The 27,451-nt window shown below is 43.2% G+C and overlaps 1 protein-coding gene across 2 annotated transcripts; it reads left to right on the top strand.

The window, feature by feature from the left end:
• Positions 1–27,360, top strand: RNF10 (ring finger protein 10). 2 transcript variants are annotated; one of them, XM_019493732.2, is made up of 17 exons: positions 1–437; positions 9,543–9,745; positions 10,805–11,004; positions 12,213–12,303; positions 14,521–14,705; positions 14,785–14,921; positions 16,729–16,889; positions 17,569–17,697; positions 17,908–18,169; positions 18,723–18,856; positions 21,021–21,138; positions 21,517–21,618; positions 22,406–22,543; positions 23,354–23,451; positions 23,774–23,834; positions 24,004–24,162; positions 26,134–27,360. In XM_019493732.2, the coding sequence occupies exons 1-17, from the start codon at positions 302–304 to the stop codon at positions 26,205–26,207; spliced, it is 2,388 nt and encodes a 795-aa protein (XP_019349277.1). In that variant the 5' UTR covers positions 1–301; the 3' UTR covers positions 26,208–27,360. The 2 variants fall into 2 exon arrangements, with proteins under 2 accessions (XP_019349277.1, XP_014449054.2); XM_014593568.3 differs by having other exon boundaries at positions 3–437; positions 26,131–27,360.
• The last annotated feature ends 91 nt before the right edge of the window (positions 27,361–27,451 follow it).

The following is a 27,451-nucleotide window of genomic DNA, read 5'->3' as shown; positions in this document are numbered from 1 at the left end:
GCGGTAGCAGCAGCCCCAGGCCCTGGGTGCGCGGGCGGCGCCGACCCCTCCCGCCGCAGCCAGCGCCGGGCCCCGCGGGGCTCCTTCCCGCTCCCCGCCCGCCCGCCCTCGCGGAGCCCCGCAGGCCCGGCCCGGCGCCGTCGCGGCCTTTCCCCCGTTGCAGCGGAGCCGCGAGAGGATGTCGCCATGAAGGAGGCCGCGCTGCGCCGCCCCCGCCGGTCCCCCCCGCGGGCCATGAGCCTGGGCCCCCGCCGCCTGCCCGAGCGCCCGTCCCACCACCCGCCCGCCGGGGCGCCCGTTGATGCCGCTGAGCCCGCCCGGCCCCGCCGCCCCCGACATGGACAAGAGCAGCCCCTGCGGCTCCGGCGCGTCCGGCCCCTCGCAGCCCCGCTCCGCCTCGGCCGGGCCCGCCGGTGGCGACTCTAAGCCCAAAGGCGGTAAGGACGGGCTGGGCCGGCGGGTCCCCCACCCCCGGGAGGTGAGGGAGGATTCCCCTCTCCCAGGCGGGCCCTGCTGTCCCCTGCTCTAGCTCCCGGTGTTGAAAAACGGCCAGGGAGTGCTGGAGAGGCCAAGAAATGGTTGCTTTTTGGCAGAAATAAAATTCAGCAAATGCCATTCCTTTAACGGCAGCAGCAGGTAGGGAGAGGGCAAGGAGAGGCCTGCGGGACTAGGACCCTGCCTCGAAGCTGGAGTGTCGAGTCAGGCTGGGACACGCCTTAGTTTCTTAGGTGAGGAGAGAGCTAACACCCTGTCTGAAGACATGTCGGAGCTTGGAACGGAGCTTCGCAGACTCCAGGACTAATGCAGAGGCTGTTGGCCTGGCCAGCAGATCAACGTCAAACGTGCTCCGTGGAGAGCTCTGAATTCCTCTTATTGTGTTTAATGGATCAGGGTATAAATATAGCCTAAGTGCACTAGACAATTGACAACAAAATGGCTGCTAATGTCAGCAGGAGGCTTATGACGGGGCCAAGGACAAAAACACTTTTCAAGATCCAGATTTCTTGTCTCTGGTGCTGCTTGTTGTATGTGCTTGAGGAGGAGGTGGTGGTTATGGTTGTTCTTTTGTTTAATTTTTTTTTCTTCTCCCTTCCCCCTTTAACTGTAGAAATCCCTAGTTCCATTTTCTCCCCTCCTGTTCCCCAAAGGTCCCATTCTTTTCCCCATTTCCTCCTGTAAAAAGAGGAGCAATGAAGCAACTAATGTTGGTATTCAGGTATTGTCATTTGGCTTTAGAGTTAACCCTTTGAAGCAGGGTGGAGCACTGATGTTTTCAGAGCCATTGTTTCGGGTTATCTGCAGACTTGGAAGACACTTCTTGAAAACTGCTTCAGTAGTCACAAGTGATGGGCTTTGCAAAAGTCTGTGTTTTGCATCATCTGTATGGGGGGGTGGGCATGAAAGCACATCATGCAGGTTGGAAATGGCTTCTTCGGCCATGTATCTGACACTACACTCCTGTCTTCAAGTTGGCAGGATATCATTTTACATACAATTGGGAGTTGGCTGCACATCTAGATATTATATGTTGACACAGCTTTTGTAAACATCCAATACATAATCAATATTGTAATATTTTTAGACTAAGCCTGTCATAAGTCCTGTGTATTAGCAGCCTCATCTAAAGTTCGATGGAATACCCAATGTTGATACACCCGTCTGTCTAGTCTTGTTCCTAACCCTTTGAGGATGAGGGAGGGGAATACATAGGTATCAGAGTATCCCATTTGTTTTAAAGTAGTTGTATGGTGGTGTGTAGGGCAGTGATGCTGTGATAGCCTGTATGCAATTTCCTTCCTCTTGGGGACTTTGATGTCTCAATCATAACATTGCTATTCTGGCAAACAAAATGCAGTGTGTCACTAGAGGAATGTAGGTATGGACAACTGATCACAAGAAAACAAGTGGTTATAATGCTGAGGTGTGCTCTAGTTAAGGGGAGGAGTTATTGCATCAGTCCCCAGTCAAAGGGCAGGCTGTAAGCATGTAATGTATTACTAACTGGTTTTCCCACAGACCCGACTGGAATGTGGGGCACCGATGCTAGGTTGTGAAATATCTGACGGATCACAGCAGATTTTAACTACAAATTTTATTTTTAAAGATGTTTTCACATTATGTGAACTAACTGGCTCTTTTAAAAAAGACTGAGACCAGCTTTGGAAACATGCTCTACTTGAGTCAGTAGCAGGTTTGAACTTGAGCCTTATTGATTTCTCTTGCAGACCCTTACCACTAAGAATAAAGGGTTAAAAAAACTCTGGTCATCTGGGGATTGGGGGGGGACTATGAAACAATTCTGAGATTCTGTCCCTGTGTGGAGAAGGAAGATGGCAGGGTGGTGGTCTGGTGATTTGAACTTTGATTTCAGACAAGACAGCCCAAAGACATGAAATTTATAGGGGTCTACTTAATTTGCAGTTTTCATGGAAACTACAAAAACTGCATTGTCTGTGATAGCCAATATAATATTTTCTGGTGATGACTTCCTGTGGAATTAAACTTAAAAACAAAACAAAAAAAAACAAACCCAGCATATTATCCTTACAATATGCTGTTTGAGAATGTATTGCAATAAGCATTGGGACAAAGATAATGTGATAGTAAATCACTCTGGCAGGGGTGGGCAAAATGTGGCCGGGGGTGGGGGCAGATGCAGCCCACCAGGCCATTCTATCTGGCCTGTGGAGCCCCTAAAAAAAAGTTAGAAAATTAATATTTATCTGCCCCGGCTGCCTGTCATGCGGCCCTCAATGGCTTGCCAAAACTCAGTAAGTGGCCCTCCGCCCGAAATAATTGCCTGCCCCTGGACTCTATGGTACAGTGACTGTCTGCTAGCGGCATAGGCTAAATCAGTAGTTACCAACCTATTTTTGTTGCAACCCTAAATTTGATTCGCAGCCCTTGCCCCTGCTGCCGACTCACTCATGCCTGGTAACACCAGTGAGCCCGGTCTGGGCCACGATCGCGGGGGGGGGTGGCGTGGCGGCGGCGGGCACTGGTGGTGAGAGCTGCACAGACTGCGTGCCAGGAGAGCCCCACAGGCAGGAGGGGCGAAGCAAGGGGTGGACCCCCCATAACCCTGATTTGGGTTGTGCCCTGAGGTTGGGAGCTACTGCACTAAGTGAAGGTGCCAGCTAGTGAAATGTAAATGTTTCTGTTAAGGTTGGCATTAATTAATATTTCTAACTTTTGTAGAACGCTTATCATTATTATGATATAAGTTGCAATTCGTATTGTGTATTAATTTATAATTTATAGTATATTTAAATTTGATTTAAATTTAATTTTTAAACTTATTATAAGATAAATTCAATGGTATTTACTTTCTGTGGAATTCCCTATTTAATTACATAGTACATGCCTCTCTGCCAGTCAGCAGTGAGGGATGGGGTGCTGGGAAATGCCTGTGAAATGGGTTCTTTGAGTCTTAAAGTTGTAAAAATTGCTTTGTGGTGAGTTAAGTAGACCCCTATAAATTTGGGATACTCCTGAAAGGATGGGACCTGGATCTGATATAAGATTGAGAACTGGTTTCTTGTCTGTTTGTGACTAGAGTGGCCTTGTGCTATTCCTTGGCTCACTTAATTTTAAAATGGGAGCAGAGGTGATGCTTGCTAATGTATGGGTATGATACTTTGCTCAGTAAGGTCTGTCCTCAGAAATTATAAACAGTGGGTGGGAAATTTATGAGTTCTTGGTTCCCTGCCCACTGTACCTTCCTTCTGGGGGCAAGAGATACAAGAAGTATTAGGAGGGTGAGGTTCCATATCCATCTGTTGCTGCTGCTGCCTCCCCCCTTTCCCCCCAAAATTCATCTTCCTCACTTTAAAGAACCCCCCCCTCCCCCTGTCTTGGTAGTGCTGCAGGACAGAAAGGGGAACAAATCCAAAATCTGACATTGAAGGGAGCTGGTTCTAGGACAATCTCTTCATAAGAAGCAGTGAATAGAAGAATTTTGCACAAAGATCCTTCCACTTTGCATTAAATATAAGACAGATAATTTAGGTGTTAGTGCAAAAAGATTATGCCAAGTGCTGTCAAAATCAGAATGTTACATGTTTAGGTTTCTAAGCCATCTGTTTTCCAAGAAAGTTCAAAGAAGGAAAAAATTGGGAGTTGTGCATACTTGTCTATTATGATGCATCAAGGTAGCCTGAAAGGACTTAAAAAAAAATAAACTATGTTTTTAGGCTAGTAAATTATACTAACACTCTTCATGCCTTGCATGATATTGATACTGCAAAGTGATCAACTTTTCTTGCCTTTTCTGTATCTAGTGATTCTCTAGTAGTTGCAGGTGTCAGACATTTTATTTACCACTTTAAATGAAAACATCCCTGACAGATGTTTGTTTTGCCTCGGGGCAGGGGGTTGGACTGGAAAAGTGTTTAAGTCACTAATGATAGAACTTTAAAAGGGACCTTAGAGAAGCTATGTCCATTTTCAAAAAACAAACAAAGCTGTTGTATCATCCAGAGGCTTGTGACTAGTTCACATGCTGGGGGAAACGCTCAAAAATAAAGGGAATGATCAACTAGAGCACTACTTATACCTTGTGGTTGTAGCCCTTCCCTTGTGGTGTCTTGAATACTATAGTTCTTGCAACTTGATATAACCTCTCCAAATTAAAAATATATTTCCTTGAGTGGGGGATCTCCCCTCTTTCCACCTCCCCCCACCCCAAAATTAGAGCCAGGAAATGTAATAAAAGGGCTATTTTATTAACTTAAGTTGAAACAAAGTAGATGCAACTACTGGAAACAAGCTTTGTTTAGCTAAAGTGCACCAGTTCCAGGCTGATAGTTGTTGGGCTGAGACAAATGGCAAGACTTATGTGGGGGTGCTTATTTGGAAACTACAGTAGGAGCAAAAGGGGACTGGGAACCAAATGGATGCAAAAAATGAACAACAGAAATGGCTTGTCGTGAGTCCTGGGTGGAGGGGCACAGAATAATATCCTGAGTAAATGGTGGATATTGTTTTGGCAGTAAATGGTAGGTATTCTGTAAAACTCCTGATTCTTTTGAAACTGGGGAAAACAGAAGCTTGTTTTTGTTGGGTTGCCTTGCAAAGGGGCTAGAAGGAAAAGCACTTCTGTTGGATTGCTTGTTTTCCTGAAACAGCATGGCTGAAAATGTGGATCTACAAAATGTAAAACTAGATGTTATGTCTCCTGAGTTCTTGGTTTTAGTCTCGTCTTGCTATAACCCAGTCAGTTTTCAGACTATTCCAGGAACTTGAATGCAGACCGTCTTATTTACAGCCAGTAAGATAGTGACAGCAAGATGACTACACCACTTAGGGCTCTTGCTTAAAGGGGCATAAGTCAGGGATTCTTCTTCCATGCGGTGTAAGGCAGTACAGCCTGTTGTAGTGATGAGTGGACAAACATCTAAAGGCTGTGGGTGAGAGCCTTATGTGAATGGACATATGTAATCTACTGACACATGGAATGCATTGTTCAGCTATAACTTGGCTATATTGAGGTGGGGAATTCCTTGGTGCCAAATACAATAAAAGATTGCTGCTTAGCAGGTGCAAGAAGCAGCGTGCCTTTTTAAAATGACTGGGATAACATGGGTTGGAAAAGCTCAAAGTTGCTCTGGCCTCATAGTGCATGTTTCATATAGACAGGCTTGTGATTTACAATACACTGAACAAACCATCTTAAGTCTGCAAAAATGATCTGGCTTTTCTGTATAGTTAGTAATGAAGTTAACTGATGAAACTAGTAAATGTTAATACAGCCAATTGCCTTCCCTTGTCTTTTGGCTGAGTTTTAATTCTGTCCAGAGATCACAGCCTAGTTCAATTGGTGTAACTACAACCTATCCTCTACTGATATTTGCATAAAAGGTCTTATCTAAATCATCCTGACTCGGGCCTGGTTACACCCAGGGTACTTGGCTGGAACTGGTGTGCATCTTCTGATAACACTGTTTTTCCCTGTCCTGTCAGACTGACTTCTGTGGCCTTTCTGTGTGCTGCAAGAGCAAACGATTTTTTTTTCTTTAAATGTACAACAGTGGTACTAACTGAGAGTAGTTTTTTGCTGAGATCTTAAAGATAAGTCTCTTGGTTAGCTCCATTAATTCAGACATCTCCAGGCTCAGGCTTTTCATACCAGAGGAAGTCACCCTTTCTATTGGTAAACAGTGGCAAAATGGTTGCATCACTTTTGGAAAGTTGCCCTGTGACTTCTGTAATTGCTGGAGAAAGAGATCATTTGATAGGTCTATGGATTTAGTCTTAACTTTAAATCATTGTGAAGAGGAAGATCCTGTGCTAGCATACAACAGTACTTTCAGACCAGTGGGAAGTACCTGTGACTTCCTAGGAATTTAGAGAACTAAAGAGGATTTTAACATGGACTTCAGTGGAAGTTGAACTGTGAAAGCTGGTATTACTTTCTAGCTTTTTCCATATCACTCTAAAGTGTGATGGCTCTAACTGGGTTTTATGCCTCTGCAGTTACCTCTTGGCAGGAAGAATCTTAGACCAATTTATGCCCTCTTTCACAACACTAATGTGTGGCTTTTTTAACTCTCATGCAGGAGTACATAAAGCCTTTCTGACTGTTCCTCAAACCTATTTTGGTGAGCGTAGGAAGAGAAAAATTAAATATTCAATGAAAAATTAGACTAACTGTGAATAATCTTGCATTCACCTTGAAATGTGCGGCTGACTTCAGAATGTTGGTTAGGAGTATTTAATCTTGCTAGGAAAGGGCAATAGTGGAAGCTGTGGTTACCAAAGCTGATGAAGTAATGATTGAGATGCTAGTTTTAACACTAGTAGTGGAGCCAAGCTGCTGGGCTCCTGTGGAGACTGTAGGTTTCACAACTGTATAAACAAAACAAAGAAGAAGAAAAAAAGGGGGGGGAGGCGCTAAAAATCTTCTGGTTATAACATCAGTTTGTATACAGGCTTATGTTCTGATGCTGCTTTTGTGAGGCCCACTGATATTTATTTACTTATTTATTTTTGATGCCCAATAGACCCTAATGCAGGGTCCATAGAAAACATCCCTGGGAAGATAGGACATGTGGTATCAGACTTGTATGCTTACTAGAGGTGCACCAATATGTTGGTCTGATTATCGGATTGTCAATGATATAAAGAAAATTGACTATATTAGAAATCAGCCTGATTTGGCTGATAAATGCTTGTGCATGCGTGCAGCCACAGCAAAGTACTCAGGGAGCAAGGAGCAGAGCCCAGCAGCATGCAACTGATAAGTCTCTTGTGGTAAGAGGGGAGGGAAGGGAGGTGGAGGGGGCAGATTAACACCCCACATGGTGAGGGAGGGAATGGCAGGGGCTGTGGCTTGGATAGGTGCTGCCCAGCTAGGGCAGGGCGGGACAGAGCTGAGGCTCCTCTGGGGGGTGGCTCCCGCTACTGCACGCCACTAATCCGGCAGCTCCTGCCACTTGTCCAGGAGAGCACTGGGGGGAGGCGGATCTGCACAGGGCCGGGAAGGCTGTAGCCGGGGTGGGCAGCGGCAGCAGTGGGAGGGGGCTATGGGAAAATCTGGGGTGGCTGCAGCCCCACCCATAACCCTCCCCCTCTCAGCACTGCAGCTGCTTGCCCACAGCACAGATCCAGGGGTGCCCATGGCCCCAACTAGGGAACCAGTGGGTTGTGTTACCCAGTGCAGGGCCAGGGGCGGAGTTATCCCAGTGTTTGACAAACTGCCCAGCCACCATGCAGATGAAGGGAGAGGCCCAAAAAGCTGTGCCAGGGTTGGCCAAGGAGTGTAGAGACAAGCCTGATGGCTTACATGATCGCTTAAAGGAGGAGGGCAGAGTGGATGTGGCCCCGTGAGGGGCAAGAGTGCAAGAAGCCCAGTGAGAGCGGGCAGAGTGGTAGAGGCCCTATTGAGAGGCAGGCAGTGTGAGTGAAGCCTAACAATGTGCTGAGTTGGGGCCCGGCCTCAAATCAGCATAGCACAACTTATGGATGACATCTGCGAGGCATGGGACGCACTAAGGAAAGGTCAGAGATGTGTATGTACCACCCTTTTACATCAGGGCATTCGAAGGGCAGCCTCTCACCTAATTACCATCTTAATTAGTTACTCTCTTGTCAGGCCCTGTTGTTAAGGCAGGTGGTATGCCCAAAGATGGGTGGATGGGCTGGCACTGTGACCGGGCCTGGGAGATTGCCCCCCTGTCACAATAGGATTTGAGAAACTTAGCGCACATGCATTCCTAGGCAGGAAGATCTAGTGGAGGGTGGAATGTAAAAGTAGATTAGTCTTTTTTTTTTTGAGCTTTAAGAAGCAAGTCTACAGAGGGCTAGAAGAAGGCTTAAAGGAAACAAAGGCATCCTTTCCATAATGAATGAGCAAGGTGAAAGCTTTGGAAACAAACACAGGCAGAGCTGGTGCCTCTTATATATTCAGAACAGTATGTTGAAAATGTCATCAGCTATATCTACAGAGACTGGAATAAAGAACTAACTGGTATCTGTCAGAAAAATCAAAACTGACCTTTGGGATTTTATTTAGCTTTTGATTTGGTGTGTCTGGTTTGGGTTCTGGTATCTGTATCTGGTCTTGTTTTATTTGCTTATGTTAATGGCTCAAGAATGGTCAAGTAGTATTGTTGATTCAGCAACCCATCCACGTTGTCCCTAACTTTTTGCTTGATGTAAGAGCTCTAAGTGGCAATGAATGTGGTGTATGTCTTAGTAAGTACAATAGGCAGACAAGGTTCTTTGGGTAAATCTGATATCTTTTATTAGACCAACTCAGAGAGTTGGAAGAATTCTTCTTGGCAAGCTTTTGGGTATAAATACCCTTCATCAGGCTGAGGAAGCATCTGCAGTTGGTGTATGCTCTTCCTGGATGGAATAGCATGCATCAGCTGCAGATGCTTCCTCAGCCTGATGAAGGGTATTTATACCCAAAAGCTTGCCAAGAAGAATTCTTCCAACTCTCTGAGTTGGTCTAATAAAAGATAAGCAGACAAGGTTCTTTGGGTAAATCTGATATGTCCTTAGACCAACACAGCTACAACCTATACCCTTAGTAAGTACAGTGAACATGCTGCTTATTGGGACTGATTTCTGCATGAAACCATTTACTAAATGGCAGCTAAGTGGTTATTTTCTTTTATTGGCTCCCTAATTTTCTGGCAGTAATGGGCCTAATATTTTGTGGGATAAGTGCCAATATTGTCTTCCTATAGGAATGTATAGAACTGCATTTGGTGACAGACCAGATTTAAACTAGATATCAGGAAAAACTTCTTCATGGTAAGGGTGGCCAAAATTTGGAATGGGCTTCTAACGGAGGTGGTGCTCTACCCTATCTTGAGGGTCTTTAAGAGAAGGCTGGATAGGCATCTGTCTGGGGTCATCTGACCCCAGGACTCTTTCCTGCCTAGGCAGGGAGTCGGACTTGATGATCTGTTGAAGTCCCTTCCAACCCTTGCATCTATGAGTCTATGAGCATGATTGTCTTAGAAGTTTAAAGGCACTAGAAAAGTGATGCTTTTTTGTGTGTTAAAGCTCATGAGTTTGCCTCTTTCTTTCAGATGGAAAGAATGCAAATGGATCCAAACAGCGTTACAATCGTAAAAGAGAAACTTCATATTCAAAAAATGAGAACTTTTGCAGCCAGTCCCGTCGCTCCAATTCACAGAAAAGCAAAACTTTTAATAAGATGCCCCCTCAGAGGGGGGGCAGTGCTGGCAGTGGCAAACTTTTTAGCTCTTGTAATGGTGGCAGACGAGATGAGGTAAGAATTGCAATGCCATGTATGCAAGGCCTTCTTTCTTGGGATGAAAAGAATTTCTCCGACCTACCTAGATAGGCCTTCTGTGCCCAACTTGGGGGTGGGAAGGGAAGGAGCCCTAAGGTAATAACATCACTGAGATGGCAGGTGGAGTGTGAACAGAACAGTTCTGGGAAAACAAGAGGACTGCACCCTGCTTGTCTAGCTGTACAATAAAAATAAAGGACAACTAATGGAAATTCTATATAAGGAGTGGGTACATACATCGAGGGGGAAAAATATTTCACAAAATAATTTCTAGAAATGCTACTTTCAAATTCTAAAAGTCTGAGCTTTTTATGTCTAACTACATTGGTGGTTTGAATTCCATGCTATGAAATAGCATTGAGGAAAATAATTAGTTGAGGCATGTTGTGATCAAGCTAGAGTCTGAATTCTGTTACGCTGCCGTAGGTATATCCCATAGGTGAGTGGTGTGTACCCTATGGCACATCTGACTGTGTATGTTTCTGTTTTTGTGTGTTTGTGTTTTTTTTTTGTTGTTGTTTTTTGTTAATGCATGAAAATTTACTAGTCTCCATCACTGGTTTTGTCAATTATTACTCTGAGTTCAGTTTCTGTCAACTTTCTTTTTACTTAATTTTCATATACATTATGTAACCTGATCTCTGGAATGATCCTGAGGTTTATTATACTGATCTTTAAAAAAAAAAAAAAAAAAAAAAAAGGATATTTTCAGATTAAAATAATCAGTTTCTTACGTACATTACTATGCTTCAATCTAGTGGGCTTTCTCTTGAAAGGCAGCGTTTGCTTTTCATTGCATAGCTTGCTTTTTGCTTCCCTCTATTTGGGTGGGGAAAGATTATTCAGTTCTAACTTTAATATTCTCATGCACTTCAAATGCACCAGTACTTGATTTGCGGAACTGAAATGGGAGAAGGTGAGTGAGGTGGGTACTGTGCATCTGTCAGAGGGGAATTTAATCGGTCCTTATATTGATGTCTTTGTAGTGTGTCAGGCTTTTTTCTGTGAATTCTAATGAAAATTGCTGTCTCCTAGGTAGCAGAGGCTCAACGGGCAGAGTTCAGCCCTGCCCAATTTTCTGGTCCCAAGAAGATTAACCTGAACCACTTATTGAATTTCACCTTTGAACCCCGTGGCCAAGCAGGTCACTTGGATGGGAATGGACCTGGCAGCTGGGGGAGAAGAAATAAATGGGGACATAAACCCTTCAACAAGGAGCTCTTCTTACAGGCCAAGTGAGTGGAAGCTAATTGGGGTCTAAGATGCTTGGTCAGGGAATGACGTACTTATGACTCTGAATTCCTGTGAGTCTGTCTGAAAAATAGCTGAAGTTCTGTCTCTACCATGTTGGTATGATGGCTACCTTGCATGTATAGAAGGGTCTTGCTTGTAAAAAGATAAGGTTTTTTTTTTTCTGATTTATAAAAATAGGTGACACTGAAGGAGGAAGATGGTAACATGTTGTTCTGTATACCTTGGCATTAATGGCAAAATTCAATGTTTTCTGTTGTCGAGAGGGTCTGTAATACCTTTCCCTCTTAAGGGAATAGGAGTTAAGTTTATTTCATAGGCATGTCCATTACATGAAGGAGAAACTTGTATTTTAGTACATGGAGGTATCAAGGAATAGATTTCTCTAGGATCAGTTTCTCTGAACTATTCAGATTGTTATGGGTATAAAAGTTTTGGTTTATAACATTAGTTTTTTAATGGTTACTAATATTTATCTGCAGAGTTGACTTGTATAGATACAATTTCAACAATGTAAATGCATTCTGTATGTGTTCTTACCTGCTGACTATCAGTTTATTAATTAGCAAATGAATTCTGTTTCTTATTAGTGTAAACATCCTCTATCACTTGGGAAACTTCCAATATTCCCTTTATTTGAACACTACCTAAATTATTGCCAAACTGCTAGCATTATCTTTTTGTATTACTTTTAGTAAGTTGTAATTTGACTTTCTTTTATCAGAATTAATCTCTATACGAAGATCTCAAATTCTCTCTCTAGGAATGTAGTTTCCTACTTTGTGTTATCCTTGATGAACACCTACAGAATGCATTTACATTGTCTGCTTTATTGACTCTATTGTCTGCATTGATCTTGAAGTTTTCCTCAATTTAGTTATACTCTGTGCTTCAGCTAGCTTGCCTCAACTGCCATTAGATACAAGCACTTGGATAGTCCTATGGCCACGACATTCTTTGAATGTCAACTCAAACCTATTGGGATTTGCCGACTGCATCCAGCTGGCCATGGTCAATAGTTACCAAGTCTCTTCTCCTAAGTAAGAAGTGTGTGTGCTAAGAGCCCTTTAGGTGTTGTTCCTAAAGGTTGTTCTTGCTCTTGTGACCCTTAGATTAGATTTCTCCTCTGCCATTGCCTAGAGACAACTGGAGTGGGGTAGCTTGTCTTATTTTGGTTTTGTCTCCCTTCCAGCTGCCAGTTTGTGGTGTCTGAAGATCAGGACTACACAGTCCATTTTGCTGACCCAGATACCTTGGTCAACTGGGACTTTGTGGAGCAAGTGGTCAGTTGTGAAGGGCTGGGTTTTAAAAATTTCTGATCATAATTTCTTTAGCTTGCCAGTGTACAAAAAGTGCCTCTAACTGTGGTTATCTCTGACACACAAAATTCAGATGCTGTCAAGTTTATTCCTTTACAGATTATGTGAGTGACAAGGGAGAATCTGATGGGGAATGAATTGTGAAATATTCTGTGTGTGACAGAGCCTGCTATGAGGGACATTTTAATAATCCTCTTTGCTTTTAATGTGAAAGCTGATCAGGAATGTTGAGTGTTCCTAATGCTTTTTCTTGGTTCTGTGCTTAAACTTCCCCCCCAGTACCATTATCTGACAGGGATAGAATTAATAGAAACATACTGTTTAGAGTGCCTGTAAAAATTGTTACTCTGTGCATGGGTGGCCATTTTTAGCTAGTTGAAGCAGCCTAGATTCCCACCCAGAGCAAGAAGACAGCTTTTCAGAAAGCTAATCTTGGTCTGTGGTGTAGGCTGTATATTTGGAACGGAGGTATGTTTGTTCTTCTCCTTGTTGAGCAGTGCTTCTTTGGAAACCTGTGCACATACACTCTCTGCTATAGTCTAAATAGATCTTGAAAACCTAAAGAAGCACTTGTCTAATCTATTAATGACGACTAGACAAATTGAGATGTTTGCTCGCTCACCCACCCACACACCAGAATTGTATAAATCCCCCCCTTTCCCCACCTGGCCTTGGACATCAAGTTCCTATTGGACACAGCAGACCTAAAACAGCCTGGTTGTGAAGTGAGGAATCCCCAAGAAATCCTTTCCTGCAAAACTAGTTCTTTGTGTATTCACTGGCAGTATCTCCAGAGATGTCAGCACTGTCATAAGAAAAAAACCTAAAATAAATGATAAACAGTCCTGTTCAAAAATAAATGCCAGGTGGATGGTTCCAGTTTGATTTATGTGCAGATTAGGTTGTTTTTTGTTTTTTTCCAGCAGTCTTCCTGCTCTTTTGAAAAGGTTCAAGTGGGTCTAGTCTGGGGGCAGGCCATTATTTTGGCTGGAGGGCTGTTTTAACAAGTTTTAGTGACCTGTTGAGGGCTGAATGGGTAGCCCTGCCCCTTGACAGGTGCCCTGCCCCTTGGTCACCATCTTGGGACTGGAAGTTTCACCCCTAACTCTGACCTTTGCCACTGGAAGTCCCTCCCCTTGCCCCTGGAAGTACTCCTTTTGGGAGTGGTGGGGTTGCCATCTTAGAACCAGGAAAAAACCAAATCATACACTAGAAGTCAAACACCCGCTAAAACGTTTTTAATTTTATTACAAAAAATATTTGTCACGATTTGTGTTTGTGTACTGTATATAGAAGGGATTTCATGATAACTCAAAAATAAAGCATCTTATAGGGCTTGTGTGAGGGGGGGAATAAAGTATGTTGGGGTGTGTGTATATGTGGAGGCGGGGTGTGCCTGTGAGGTGAAGGTGTGTGGGAACTCCCCGACGTGGCACGCAGCCCCCACTGCCGACAGCAGAGCAGGCAGGGGCTCAGGGAGCTTGTGCCCAGTTGCAGTTACTGGCGCCTGGCAGGACGCAGTTTTGGCCAGTGCTGCATGCGGGGAAAGGAGCACAGCCTGCCCATCCATCTCTATCACAGGGGCTCTGTGTTGTGCGCCCGCAGCTTCCACACTTGCCTGGGACTCCGTGCTGGACTCTGCAGAGTGTGGGGCTCCCTCCACTGCCAGTGGAGTCTGGGGACCTGCACAGCAGGGGATGGGGAAGGCAGCTGGCTCCAGCACAGGGCTTCCCTTGGTGCGAGTGCTGGAGCTACAGGCATGTGGCCCCTATGATAGAGGTGGCAGCAGGTGTCAGCTGGGAACTGCGGGGGCAGGTCTGGCTCCTGCTGCGTTCTGTGGTCCCAGTGTTGCAGGTGGGAGCTGCATGGCACGGAGCCAGCCGGCCGGCCTGTATGGGCACCTCCTGGCAGCACGCAGTTCCTGGCTGCAATGCTGGGACTCCAGAACACAGCAGGAGTAGCCCGTCCCTGCCCACCCCCTTAGTCTGCCACTGCTGCCTTTCTCCTACGGCTTCCCTTCCTTCCCTGCCTGCTGCCTACCCACTCCCTACCACCTGCCTGCCTGCCCGTGGGCCATATTTTGCCTGCCCCATGTCTAGTCTAAATGCTTTCATCCTCTAGGAAATTCTGTGATAGTTTTTAATCTATAGTCTTAGCAACTATTTTCTTCTGTTCTTTCAGCGAATTTGTAGCCATGAAGTGCCCTCCTGCCCAATATGCCTGTATCCACCTACTGCAGCAAAGATCACCCGCTGTGGGCATATCTTCTGCTGGGCATGTATCCTGCATTATCTCTCCCTGAGTGAGAAGGCTTGGAGCAAATGTCCTATCTGTTATGGATCCATTCATAAAAAGGATCTCAAGAGGTAAGACTTCAGGGGCATTTAAATACCTCCACTCTTCTTAATGTTAATTTTTGTTACTAATCTCCTCCCTGCATTGCAGTGTTGTTGCTATGGAAACACGCCAGTATGCAATTGGTGACACCATTACAATGCAGCTGATGAGACGAGAGAAAGGTGTCTTGATAGCATTGCCCAAATCCAAGTGGATGAAAGTAGTACAGCCTATTCACCTTGGAGGTGAGTATTTTTGAAGATTGATACTTTGACCTCCTGGCTCTGTCTGGCTAGGAAATTTGGATGTAGAAGTTGAGACTTTCATCTGCCACATCTGAAAAAGGTGGCAAAGATAATCCCATTTAAGGATAGGGGTTTAATAGCTGGAGAAACTGAACTTAATATATCTTGGAAACTCCCAAGCCTACAGTCCCATTCCCTAAAACTTGAATTGGTGGGATGCAATGCACTGATTCAGGTTACTGTGTTGTAAAGCCCTTCCAGCTCAGTAATGTATCCAGTGTTGGAATAGTGCATTTCACAGGCACAAGATTGCCAGTACAGATGTCACTTTTTTTTCCTCTTGGTATGTCTCCTCAGCTTTCCTCCCAATCCAGGGATCAGCAAAGTGAATGATCTTTAGGTTTGATTTTATTCTGTAGCCCATGCCAGGTTTTATTTGAGAATGTCACCTGCCTCAAGATGTGCTCTCACCCCACACACACACTGTGTCTGTGTCTGTGTCTGTGTCTGTGTCTGTGTCTGTGTCTGTGTCTGTGTCTGTGTCTGTGTCTGTGTCTGTGTCTGTGTCTGTGTCTCCCAGAATGCTCTGAATGTGAAATGAAAGGTGATGGTGCTCCTTTATCCACTTGTAGTCACAGATGGACACTAACTTTGGTTCTCAATAGTTGTGCCTTAAGTATCACTGCTCAGTTTCTTACATGAGGTAGTAGCATGTCAATACAGAATAATATTATAGAGAAACTTTCTACCAGAACTGAAGACAGTGCTCGTCTCTGTCAAGGGGTTTTCCAGGCATCTGACATGCATAGTAGATCTTTGGTATGTCTTGGTGGGGAAGGTTGTTCTTTGAGGTGTTCTAACCACAGCTGTTTGTCCCATGAGCGTTCAAGGAGATTAGGAGGAAGTTTCAAACTATTTTGGCCATGAAACTGCTTGGTTGATACCACTTAAGGAGCCATATTAAGGGGAAAAGGTCAGTTTAGGCTCTGAATGCTTATAGTTTCAGCACATTAAAAAGTTACACATCTCTACACTACTAAGCCAAATCTTAGTATTAATAGAACTAAACATCACAGGCCTGTTTTCAACTCTTTCCTAGTCAGAAACTTTTGAGGGAGGGGGAGATGTGCATGTATGCAAATTGGAGCCATTCCTTCCTCTTAACAGTAAAACACACTCTACAAAAAAACAATGGTAGCTCTTTTAGCCTGTGTTTATATATAGTATCATGCTATTTCTTGGATTTTGGGGTTTCTGTATCGCGTAGGTCAGTAGGACTGTACGGTTTTGCAATCCTAGTTCACTTAGGACTTGGTCCTCTTCCTTCCTTTCTCTTATTCATTGAGTACAGCCTACCAAATTATACCATTGGGAGGAATGTTCAGGGCGGGGGCTACTTGTTTGCATCCAGAGAACTTAGAAATGAACTCTGCACAGTTTTACTGTCCTCCACAAGCTTTCTCCTTTGAAAAGTCCTGTAACATCCTAAATGAGGAGCTGGTGAGGAAAGCACGTAGGCAGCAATGGGATAAATCTCTTCATAGCCCTGCTTGGCAGAAGGTGTACAGGATCACCCTTAATAGGAACTGCCATGAGAAGGTTCCCTTGTCTCGACTGCACTTGGTAATGCATTCCATGAATAAGAATATGTATTGTTCATCTATAATTGTGGTTACAAGTAACTCTTATTTCTGTGGGCTGGACCACTAGGAGATTAACTCAGCTGTAATTATCAGAATTTTAACTTGGAACTTGTAAAATGGCATGCCAACAAAAGATACCTTACTGGATATTCTTTCTTGGTCAGATGAGCAGCACAGCCAATACTTTAAGTTGCTTCTGGCCTCCAGGGAGCAAGTGCTGCAGTGGGTGATCCTGGAAGAGAAAGCAGCATTGCTACGACAGTATGAGGAGGAGAAGCACACTTCTGAGGCCTGCTTTGTTGAGGCAGCTATCCAGGAACTGAAGGTGAGATGCTCCTTCTGTGGGGCATCTTAATGGTGACTTTTTTTTTTTTTTTTTTTTTCCTTGAATGAACTGAGGCATCCAGTTAACAGCTGCTTCATAAGTTTTGACAATAGGGAGTTGTTTGTAGTCATATGATCATTCAATTTCTGTGGCAATGATGCAGATATCAGTAATGTGGTATTGCTCGCAGAGCACCACCAGGCATTTAAGCAACTATATAAATCCTGGAAAGGAATAACCACATAAGCCCTAAACCCAGACAGAAATGTACCACACACAGTACCATCAGCTTTTGAATGTGGTCCTTACCATAGAGATAGTGGTGGAAACTTCTCAGCAGAGGAAGTTAAGATTTCCTTATCTCAGGCATTGCTCACTCTCTAGTTCTCTTGCCTTCTTAAAATGCCTATTTTCAAACATGTAGGATGTCCTGTTTTGAGAGAATTTCCAGTATGTAGAAGATGGCTTGTGGAGGCCACACTTCCTTCTGTCATCTAATGACCACTTCCTGTAATGGAGAATACCATTCTATGGCTACTGTGAAATATAGGGGGAAAAGACTAGCAGTGTGTGTATAGTTTTGCCATTTTTTTTTTTTTTTTTTTTTTTGTAGCAGTAATTCTTTTGGTGTAATACAAAACTGAAGCAAATCTGTTGTCTTTCTTTTGGGGGCCTGTAGGAGCGAGAGATGGCCCTCTCTCCTGACCAGATTAAAGACTGTGACATTGCAGGAGCCACAGCAGCTGTAGAGGAATTGACCCTAGAGGATCCTGAGACCATAGAGTTTCCAGTTTCCCAGGAGACAAAGGTGGGTGGTCTCCTTCCCTCCCTCTCAAACAGATGCTAACCATGATTGAATCGGCTTCCTTATTGTAGTATAAGGATAGCTGGGGGGTGTGGGTAGGTGGGTGTGTGGTGTATATATAAGTTTCCTTTGGAAAGCTTGTGTACTAGAGATTCTAAATGGGCTGACATGGCATGAATAATAATTTGTACATCGCCTTTTCTGTTCTAACAGTGTGTTCTAGAATATCTATCTGCATTTGATGAAGAAATAGTGGAAGCTTCCTCTGTCAATTCTGCAAGCTCCTTTCTGCTTCCTTTAGAAGCAGGAGAGGCAGTGATGGATGAGGAAAAGGTACCTGAAGTGGGCACTATGGACATACCAGATGTGAATAGTATAACAGAGAGTAGTCCTGCTGAAACTAACTGTCAGAGAACTAAAAATGCAACTACCAGTGGACATCTGAGCAACTCTCCTTTTTATTACTTCTACCAAGGTTAGTATGGTGCAGTCTGCAGTCAAGGGGAGAAGTGTTTTCCAGAAATGTCACAGAAGGACCCTTGTAGCTTCAGTAGACTTACGAACTTGTTGAATTGCATTAAAAATAGGCTTTTCAAAGAAAGTAATTTGAACTTTATCACTGATGCCTGAAAGAAAGAGTTGGAAGAAGAGTATGCCATGAAAAGTTAGCAGGTGAAGAAACGACTAAGGGGGGGGGAGGTTTACTGGAAGAAGCAGCAGATTAGTTCAACCCAGCTCTGCAGTATCTATGGAGATCATGTGCTTCAGTGGGGTTTTTTGGCACTTTTATCTAAAGCTTATTTAATAGTTTATTAGATAGAAGTGCCAAAAAAGCCCCACTATAGCACCCAGTTTATACAGATGTTGGGCAAGCCAGGTCCAAGTAACACTATGCCTCTTCTGGGTATGCACTGGGCTTCGTATGGGGGCATGTGGAGTTTAAAGTGCCACTTTTTTAACATCTGTAAGCAGCCTTGCTGTAACCAGTACTGCACTGTACTGTAACCAGTAAATCTTTTATTTCCCAGCGGAGGATGGACAGTGTATGTATCTTCACCCTGTGAATGTTCGCTGTCTTGTTCGTGAGTATGGCAGCCTGGAGAAGAGTCCAGAGAAGATCACTGCAGCTGTAGTAGAGATAGCTGGCTACTCCATGACAGAGGTAACTGCTTCAGCTTTCCCTTATTAATCATGGATCCTTGCTTGGAGAGGACAGTGGTGAATTTTAATGGTAGGCAGGGTGGATAAAAATCAACACTTAAAAAAATTGGAATTTTTTATTTAAATCAGATTTTTTTTTAATTATAGTTTTTTTTTAAAGCATCTTAAAAAAAATACAAAGAGAGCTTAAATTAAACGTATGTTAAAGCTTAAAGAGATTATCATGGAATAGGGATTATAACTCTTAGTATACTATTTGAGACTATATATTCATGTAACCTTTTTAGAAGTTTGATAAATAGGTCACAACAGGCCATAGACTATATTAGGGGCCCAATCTCATGGGGTTTCCAGAAGTTCCTCTATAGATCAGTAAAGATTAAAGAAAACCACTCTACCCAATGGAACTCAGTGCTCAGTCTATAAGATCCCATTAAACATCGCTATGATGCTTAGTTTCAGTTCTCCAACTGTGAATTTGTGTGTCGAGAGATCATAGGCAGACAAAGTTCTTTGGGTAGATGTGATATCTTTTATTAGACCAACTAAATAGTTGGAAAAAATTGTTCTTTACAAGCTTTCGGGTGCAAACGCCCTTCTTCAGGCACAGGGAGAGTTTGTTGTCTCCAGAGATGCATCCTTGTTAACAGCAGTATATGGAAATGAGAGATAACAGACCTGATTACCCACCCATCAGCCCTATTGCATCTCTACAAGTTTGTGTACACAGTCACACCCTTACCTTTATCTGAAAGTGCAAAGCTTCAAGAAGTTAAATGAATAAAGAATATCAAACAAGAATGCACTTTTTATAGAAAATGATGATTAAATTGAGGCTTCTTGACCAGTGATTTTTAAATCAAATCCACCCTGGTGGTGGTAGGTAAGATACTGATAGGAAAGAGCATCTAAAGGGATTGTCAAACACTTTCCAATACTTGCTGGAGCTGTCTTTCTCTGGTGGGGGTGAAGTTGGGATCTGCTTACTGCAGCTCTTGGAGGTATCTTTTAAAGAGTATTTGAGGTATCAGTTCAGTGGATGCAGGTGGATAGTGAGCAAGAAAAAAGAAAATGCTAACAGAGAGCAGCAGATGGGTAGGAGACTTGAGTTAATGAAAGGGCTAATCCAACTAGGAAACCGAGGCCAGCAACCTGAAAGTTTTTGTATAGAAAGGCAAGGAACCTGGGCAAAAAAAATTGAAAGAACTAAAATTGTTGAGCCAGAGTTTGAAACTAGAGGTAGGAAGAACAGAAAGAAGCCTTGCAGAATAAGTCAGGATGGTAACATTCAAAGGTGTGCACCACACAGAATTGATTTAAAAAAAACAAAACAAAACCCCCCGCCCGTAAAGGTGGTAAAGGGTCGCTTTCTACATTGGTGCTGTAGTAGAGGCCTGATTTTATTCCTGGATCTGATGGCTTACTCACTTCCTCACCACAAAGAGATGTATTCTGGACCTAGGAAGGACAGAGTAGAAGAGCTTGCAGTAAAAAAAATAACTCTCTGTATCCACTCTTGATCACTTGATCAAATCTGTATTGGTTGAGTCTTTTTTTCCCCACCTCTACTGGCAATGTATTAATGACGTTGTAGAAGAGACTAAAAGCCTTCTTTTGAATACTGCATACAATATTGGTCATCCATCCGCAGTTGTGGGAGTCTTGTTTTTTCTTGAATGTGGAATAGGTACAAAGAAGGGCACCAAGATGAAGAGAATCGAGAGCCTGTCTTACAAGATGCTAAAAGCTTGGCTTGCTTATCTTAGCAAAATTATGGCTGACGGGACGGTACTTTTGACAATAAATGGGAGTGGTTTTGGGGGCAAAAACTCTAATTCATCTTAGAGTTTGAATTTTGAACAGGACTATATTACAGGCAACCACATCGTATTAGGAAGTTGGCATTCTGACCCAAGAAGTCTATTTCCAATCCAGTATTCGCTAATCTGACTGGCTTGCTGGTGTTGCTACTAGCTCTTCCAGTCCACAAATGAACAGGACATATTTAAGCCTGTTAGATGTATTTTGTTTGTTTGGGGATTTTTTTATGCAGGGATGAAGGTTACAGTACAACCTGGAATGCAAGTGACTTTTTTGTGGTGGTGAACGGAGAGGCACTTACTCTGGGTTCTGGCTTATTAGATACCTCTATTCTGTCCTTGTAGGATATAAGACAGCGTCATCGTTACCTATGTCACTTGCCTCTCACCTGCGAGTTCAGCATTTGTGAACTGGCTCTGAAGACTCCCATCCTTTCCAAGGAAACCCTAGAGATGTTTTCAGGTTAGTGCTTGGGAAAAGTAGTGCTTGTTTTTGCAGCCAGGAGGTCAAAGGGATGATAACATTAATGACCATTGTGCATTTGGGCCATGGAAGGTGTTTGGAATTAGGCTGGCTAGAACTAGGAATTGCCCTATGCAGGCTCTTAACAAATTTTGAGGTGTTCCATAATGTAAACATTTTGTTTCTGTGCAGATTAAAGTAAGTATGAGGTAGAAAATTAGACAGTAGTTAAGAAGGATCAGTCTTCAGGAGAACATGGAAACTGCATTTGCTTATTCAAGGGTGTCTCAATGAGTTAGAAATATGTAGCTCCCTAAATAAGACACTTTACCCAGTACTAGCTTTTACCTGATAACCAATGATCTGTGCATCTGTTAGATGACCTTGAAAAGAGGAAACGTCTGCGACAGAAGAAAGCTCGTGATGAGCGGCGTCGGGAACGCAGAATTGAGATGGAGGAGAACAAAAAGCAGGGCAAGTGTAAGTCTCTTGCATACAATGAGTGGGGGTTCTTCTCAAATGCTAAGAAGAAATGCATAACTCTAGTGCCCCAGAGACTACTGGTTCCCAGTAGCATTCCTGGCATAATTCAGGTGCTGGCTTTGACTTATAAGGCCCTAAGCAGTCTGGGCCCCATGAACCTAAGGGATCGCCTTCTTCCTTTATACACCATTATGATCCCCAAGGTCAGCAGACAGCAACCTTCTTCAAGTACCATCAGTATGCCAAGTGCACTTGGCAAAATGTGTAGGAAGTCACTGTCACTTGCTTGTCAGCTCAAAAAATATTCTAGTTCCCTTTTTATGATGTTTTCTTTTGTCACTGTTCTGTTTAAGTTTATTCGGTTTTTCTTATTGCAAGATGCCCTGAGTTTTTTGGTAAAGGTGCCGCATACATCAAATAAATATTATACAGAAAATTCCCTGTTAAAATAACTCTGTACAACTTAGATGTACAAGAGCTGTGGGACACTGGAGAATTGCCATGAAAAAGGGATATCCAAGTAGCTCATAGGGTACTTGGGTTCTGTATCCTAGATGCTCCCTTTAAGTAAAGTTGCAGAAGGAGAAGACATCTGCACAGGTGTCTATGTGCCCAGGAGCGAGGCTTCTGTCTTGAGCCTCTCAAGGTAGAGGATGAAGTCACAAGATCACTAAACCTTTCCACCAGGGAAGAGACTATAATCTCTGTCTATGGGACAACTTTTGATGCTTGTAGACTGACCCTTACGTTCTTTTTTTAATCTTGTTCATGGCTTTCACCCTAGATCCAGAGGTCCACATTGCTCTAGAGAATCTGCAACAGTTTCCTGCCTTCAGCTCTTGCTTGGGGGAGTCCATCAGCACTGATAACCAGAGTCCTTTTTTACTTCCTCCTCTTGGCAGAAGTCCTGTATCTCAGACAGGTGAGCATTTGGGAGAATTCATAAATGGCAGATGGACTGATGCCTTGGGGAACAATGACTCTACTACTTAGGGGGCAAAGTTAGTTTTGCCATTACTGCTGGTTTTGGACTGTTGTAGTGGTGAACTTCAGACGGTCAGTGTCTAAATATGGAGGATCCAAATGCCTTTCCTTTTTTCTTTTTTTTTTTTTTCTTTTTTCCTCCTCTGCCTTTCTTCTTCTCTGTCTTGTCCTGTACCCTGGGAACAATATGAGGATTGCATTGTCACCCCACTTCTAAGAAGCCTTAGAAGGGAAAAGAACAACCATTTTAAAGAATAATGGACTTCTTCCCAAATATGCACCCACAAAGGGGTGGTAATGTTGTCACTATAGCCCTACCTTTTGGAGAACAACCATTTGGTTTCTTCTTTCTCTGGACTATGCTGCCTTTTTATGTAGGAAAATGTAGCACTTTATGTAGTGTTCAGTAGGATCAAGTCCAGTAACTTTACCACCTGTAACACTTTATTTGGGGTCTCCTTCTCAAGATTCCTGGGGCCCTTTTTAAATTTTTAGTAGAAATCTCCCTATAGAAAAACTTCCAGGTATAGTCAGGAAGATGTTTAAATATCAGGGGATTAAGTGTGTGTGTGGTGGGGGGAGGACTGAAATATCAAAATGTGATGAAATAAACTGAAGTTAGTGGGTCTTACTGGATTTTTGATTTGGCTGGTTCCCTTCTTTCTCCTCAATCATACTAACATGAAACTTTGCTACTGTAACTGGATCTCTTATGAACTGTCTGACTTTTTTTCCCTTGTCTCTGCAGAGTTTGTCCCTACTACACTGTTACCTGCTGCCAGCCTGGTCAGCCCATCACTCTGTGGGAGCTTGGAAGAAGAGTCTCCTTTCCCTTCCTTTGCTCAGGTAAATCCAGCTCCCTTAATGTAGTATGTGCAAGAGAACATTCTACTGACTTAACTTTACTTGCTGTTCCCCAAGTGGTATGAAGCTTGCAAACCCTATAGGACGCCTTAAGAGTAGAGGGAATATACCCCTTGATTGAGTTAAATGTTTTTATGGATCTGCCAAAGATTACTAAAGTCCTATATTCTGTGTCCAAAGTGATTATACTAACAAATCTAGGCTATTTGTAATTCCATGTGAATGGAAGTGTGGGAGGGAATTCTGGTAGATGAAGCCTGGTCAGATTTCTGGTATTCACACTCCTTTTTTTTTTTCTTGGTAGATGCTGAGGGTTGGAAAAGCAAAGTCGGAAATATGGCCAAAATCTGCTCCAAAGAAAAAAGGTAAAGAAACCCTACTAACCAATCCTTCCATCTTGGGGTCTCTTAAAGCCCTTACTTCAGGTAGAAAGCACTTCTGTATTGCTGAGGCCTGTTCACCTCTTCTGTTTGTGCCTTTGTAATAAGGATGATTTTTATTTTTATAAGGATTTTTTTTTTTTTTTTATCCCAGAGGAAAATACTCTTGCCCCTCCTGCTTCAGTGGATAGTGATGGAGAGAGTGACAACTCTGACCGGATTCCTGTGCCCAGCTTTCAAAATTCTTTTAGTCAGGCTATTGAGGCCGCCTTCCTTAAACTGGACAAGCCATCCACATCTAATCCTCTCTCTGGTAAGAATATGATGAGCTTTTTTAGGTGACATGCAGCAGCCTTTTTAGGGAGGGAAAGTTCTACCTTCCATTGTAGAGGTTATAAAATCCTCTGCTGGCTGGAGTTTTTCCCCCCTACAAGTATGGTATAATGCTGGCATAAGTTATCTGCATTCTGTTAGCAGTGTGAATGGCAAGTCAGGGACAGTTCTAACTCATACCACCACAGTTGTTCTGAACAACTTGAGGTTGCAGAGCTGTTTCTGAACTGCCTCAACAAGGCTGTCACTTAAAACAGCTGCCTAAGTTTTTCCAGGAGCCACAGCAGTTCAGGATTTTGTTAGTTGTTGCTGAAAGCCATCACTTACCATCTAGAAATGGCAGTTGTGAATTGCACCTCATATATGACCCATCATGATTGGGGATCCGAGTCTTTAGTTCACTGTGGAAAAGCGTGGATTTTCTACTTAAAGAATGCAGGAAACTGTGGGTTTCCCCTTGCAGGCAGGCTGTGCGCCAGCCTGTAAGGGGCTGGAGGAGTGGGGGAGGGTGATTTTGGAGGCAGGGGGAGCCCCGTGCACGTGTGCAACTGTAGCCAAGCAGCAGTGGAGACCAGCTCCCACAGCTCCTAGGTAAGTTGGGGGCAGGGCAGGGTGGAGGGGCACACAGGCAAAGCGTTGGGGCAGGGAAGGCACAGACAACATGGCACCAGGGGGCATGTGCTCCCCACATGCCCACTCCCTTCTTCACACTAGGGGGCTGGGACTGGGAGGGGTGCCAGCAGGCCCAGTGGCTGTAGGCCAGGAGTGAGGGATGCCAGCAGGGCTGAGGCTTTAGATAGTGGAGTGCTGGCATAGACGAGGGCAGCGCACCAGTATATCAGATCTTCTCAGTGTCACAAAGCAGCAGGGGAGTGGGGGGAAAAAACCCACAGCTAGACCTGCATCCTGATAAGTGAAGGGGGCAGGAGGAGCTCTGACTTTCTTTGATTTAAAAAAAAAAAAACCCAACAAAACCAAAAATACAAACTTGCATACTAAAATATATAGGTATTTAGAATTTTATTTTATAATAATAATTGAGGCTCTGGCAGGCTTCCAAGTTGCTTTAAAATTGTAAATATATAAATAAAATACTGTGTTCAACTGATACCTATATATAGTGGTATTTCATTTTTAATCATGGAAAAATGCAGATTTAGTTTTGTTTGTTTTTTTTACTCTGAGAATTTGGGATTTTTAAACAGAAAACTAGGACTCTATGATGCACTATTTTTAGTATAGTCTGTGGGCTCTCTGTATGCCCAAGAATTGGTGTGTAATGTGTCAAGGTGAACTTGAACTTGCCCAAAGGTTTTGGGGCATCTGGAACTCTGCAGAGCTAATCACTGAAGGTATGGAAACAGATGAATTCAGATCAAGGCTTTAAATATGAACTGACTTGATGTAGCAATCCTTGGTTGCTATGCTTAATTTTAGAATCTGTAAGTTTGATAGCAGCACAGTGTAGTGCAATGTTGCACTGAAGATTTGTGCGTGGGGAAGGAAGGCATCTGTGGTCTACCTCCTAACACATGTGAACATGGTGGAAATAACACTTTATTTTGATAGACAGTAGGATAGTTCATCTCCAACTAGGGATACATGTACCTCCTCAATCTCCTGTTGTTTTTAGTAACCAGTAAAAACTATCCATATTTTTCAAGTCCAGGTCAAAAAGAGATCTCCTTGGGCATCTGGGTTACTACTGACAGCTGTAAGGACCAGTGATCATTGTTCCCTGTATTTGAAGAAATAAAAAGCTAAATCCTGTGGCACTGGATGCTTGTGTAACAGATTTCCATACTAATAGAAATGGTGTTCTGTACATAATACCTCTAAAATTGCCACCTCCCCTATTTTGTTAAATCCATTAAATGAGATGAATGGGAGGTATATGGTCTGGTTTAAGTAGAAGCAAAATCCCTTAACTTTACTGTCTTTCTTACAGAAGAAAAGGGAGGCAAGAAAAGAAAGAAGCAAAAGCAGAAGCTACTCTTCAGCACCTCAGTTGTTCACACAAAGTGATATGCTGTCCCAGAGAAATTCTCTCTCCTCTTGGTTTTTCTTTTCATTTTGCTTTTTGTTTTGCTGCTATAGTTTAAGTATTTAAGTTTGAACAGATTTAATCTGTGTTTCTGGGGCTTGAGGGGGGAATCTGTGGAAACTGATATCACAGTAAGGAGATAAAATATTTTTCCAGATCATTCAATTGGTTTAGACCAAAATAAAGTATTGAGAAACACTGAACCTGGAAAACCTTTTAGCCAGGGCTTCCAGTCTGTGCCAAGTCGGTTCTTCTGGCCTAATACCTAGTTAAAATGTGTTTACAGCTGTCTATGGCACTGCCAGAGTGTTGCAATATGCTGCCTCAGTGAAGAGGCTGAGAACCTGTGTATCAACATGCATGGGAAGAAAAGTCCAGTAGACTAGACATGGCAGTGATGTAGCTTTCAGCAAAGCTGAAGAGAAACATCTTAGCAGTTGCTGTTTGCCTCTCACTGGAAATGAGAGCAGTAGGGTTATCTGTTGTTCTTGCCTTTCTAAACAGTAATAAATCCTTCAATTTAATTCTTCTGGCTTTTAGGTATTTAAAGTTGAGGTGAATGAAGCAGAACTCAGTAACTTGGCTCAAATGGCAACTCATACTGGAATCCCTTCATAAAGAGAATGACAGGGATGCTTGTTAGCCATCCTAGCTTACAGTTTGGAGTACTTCAACCTGGGTGAGGGAAACTGGTTCTCTAGCTCTCATGTGCTAGAGTCTGTGTGGTTGCATGATCTGCAGTAATTGTTCCTAGAATTCTGAATGATGAAGCTTGGTGGGGTTTTGAGACCTAGCTGGTCTCTAACTAGAAGAACAAGTAACCCTGTATCTGCAGGTTTCAGAAAAATAACCCTATAACAAGGAACCAGGCTCTCTTTCTTTCAGGACACAGGCCTGGATCTGCTTGGTGTGTGGGCATACATTAGACTGTACTGGGCACATCTTACTATAAACATGCCTCTTTCCACCTACCCCCTTTCTTTTTCTTTACTTGAGCAGTCTTTCTACACTGCTTGTGGTTTGATTTGAAGCTAATGAGTTAAGTGGTGTGGATTTTTGTTGACTAAAATGAACCATAGGTGTAACGTACCAGTGAAGGCAAACAGTTGCAATAAATCATATGCACACATGGAACTGTAGTGCTGGAGTCTCTTCTGCTATATTCTACCCTGCTACTTTGAATGTCCATTCCAAATCAACTCTGATATCTAGCTATAATAATGAT

The sequence above is a fragment of the Alligator mississippiensis genome, chromosome 10 (assembly GCF_030867095.1).
Source record: "Alligator mississippiensis isolate rAllMis1 chromosome 10, rAllMis1, whole genome shotgun sequence".
In the NCBI taxonomy this organism is placed as follows: domain Eukaryota; kingdom Metazoa; phylum Chordata; order Crocodylia; family Alligatoridae; genus Alligator; species Alligator mississippiensis.
This window is presented reverse-complemented; position numbering and strand designations above follow the sequence as displayed.

What these genes read in the sequence shown, in the direction of transcription:
- RNF10 (XM_014593568.3), top strand. Translation starts at nt 302, where the DNA reads ATGCCGCTGAGCCCGCCCGGCCCCGCCGCCCCCGACATGGACAAGAGC. An exon ending in CATAAAAAGGATCTCAAGAG is followed by an intron (nt 14,706 to 14,784) that starts GTAAGACTTCAG and finishes CCTGCATTGCAG; the next exon opens with TGTTGTTGCTATGGAAACAC. An exon ending in ATCTGCTCCAAAGAAAAAAG is followed by an intron (nt 23,835 to 24,003) that starts GTAAAGAAACCC and finishes TTTTTATCCCAG; the next exon opens with AGGAAAATACTCTTGCCCCT.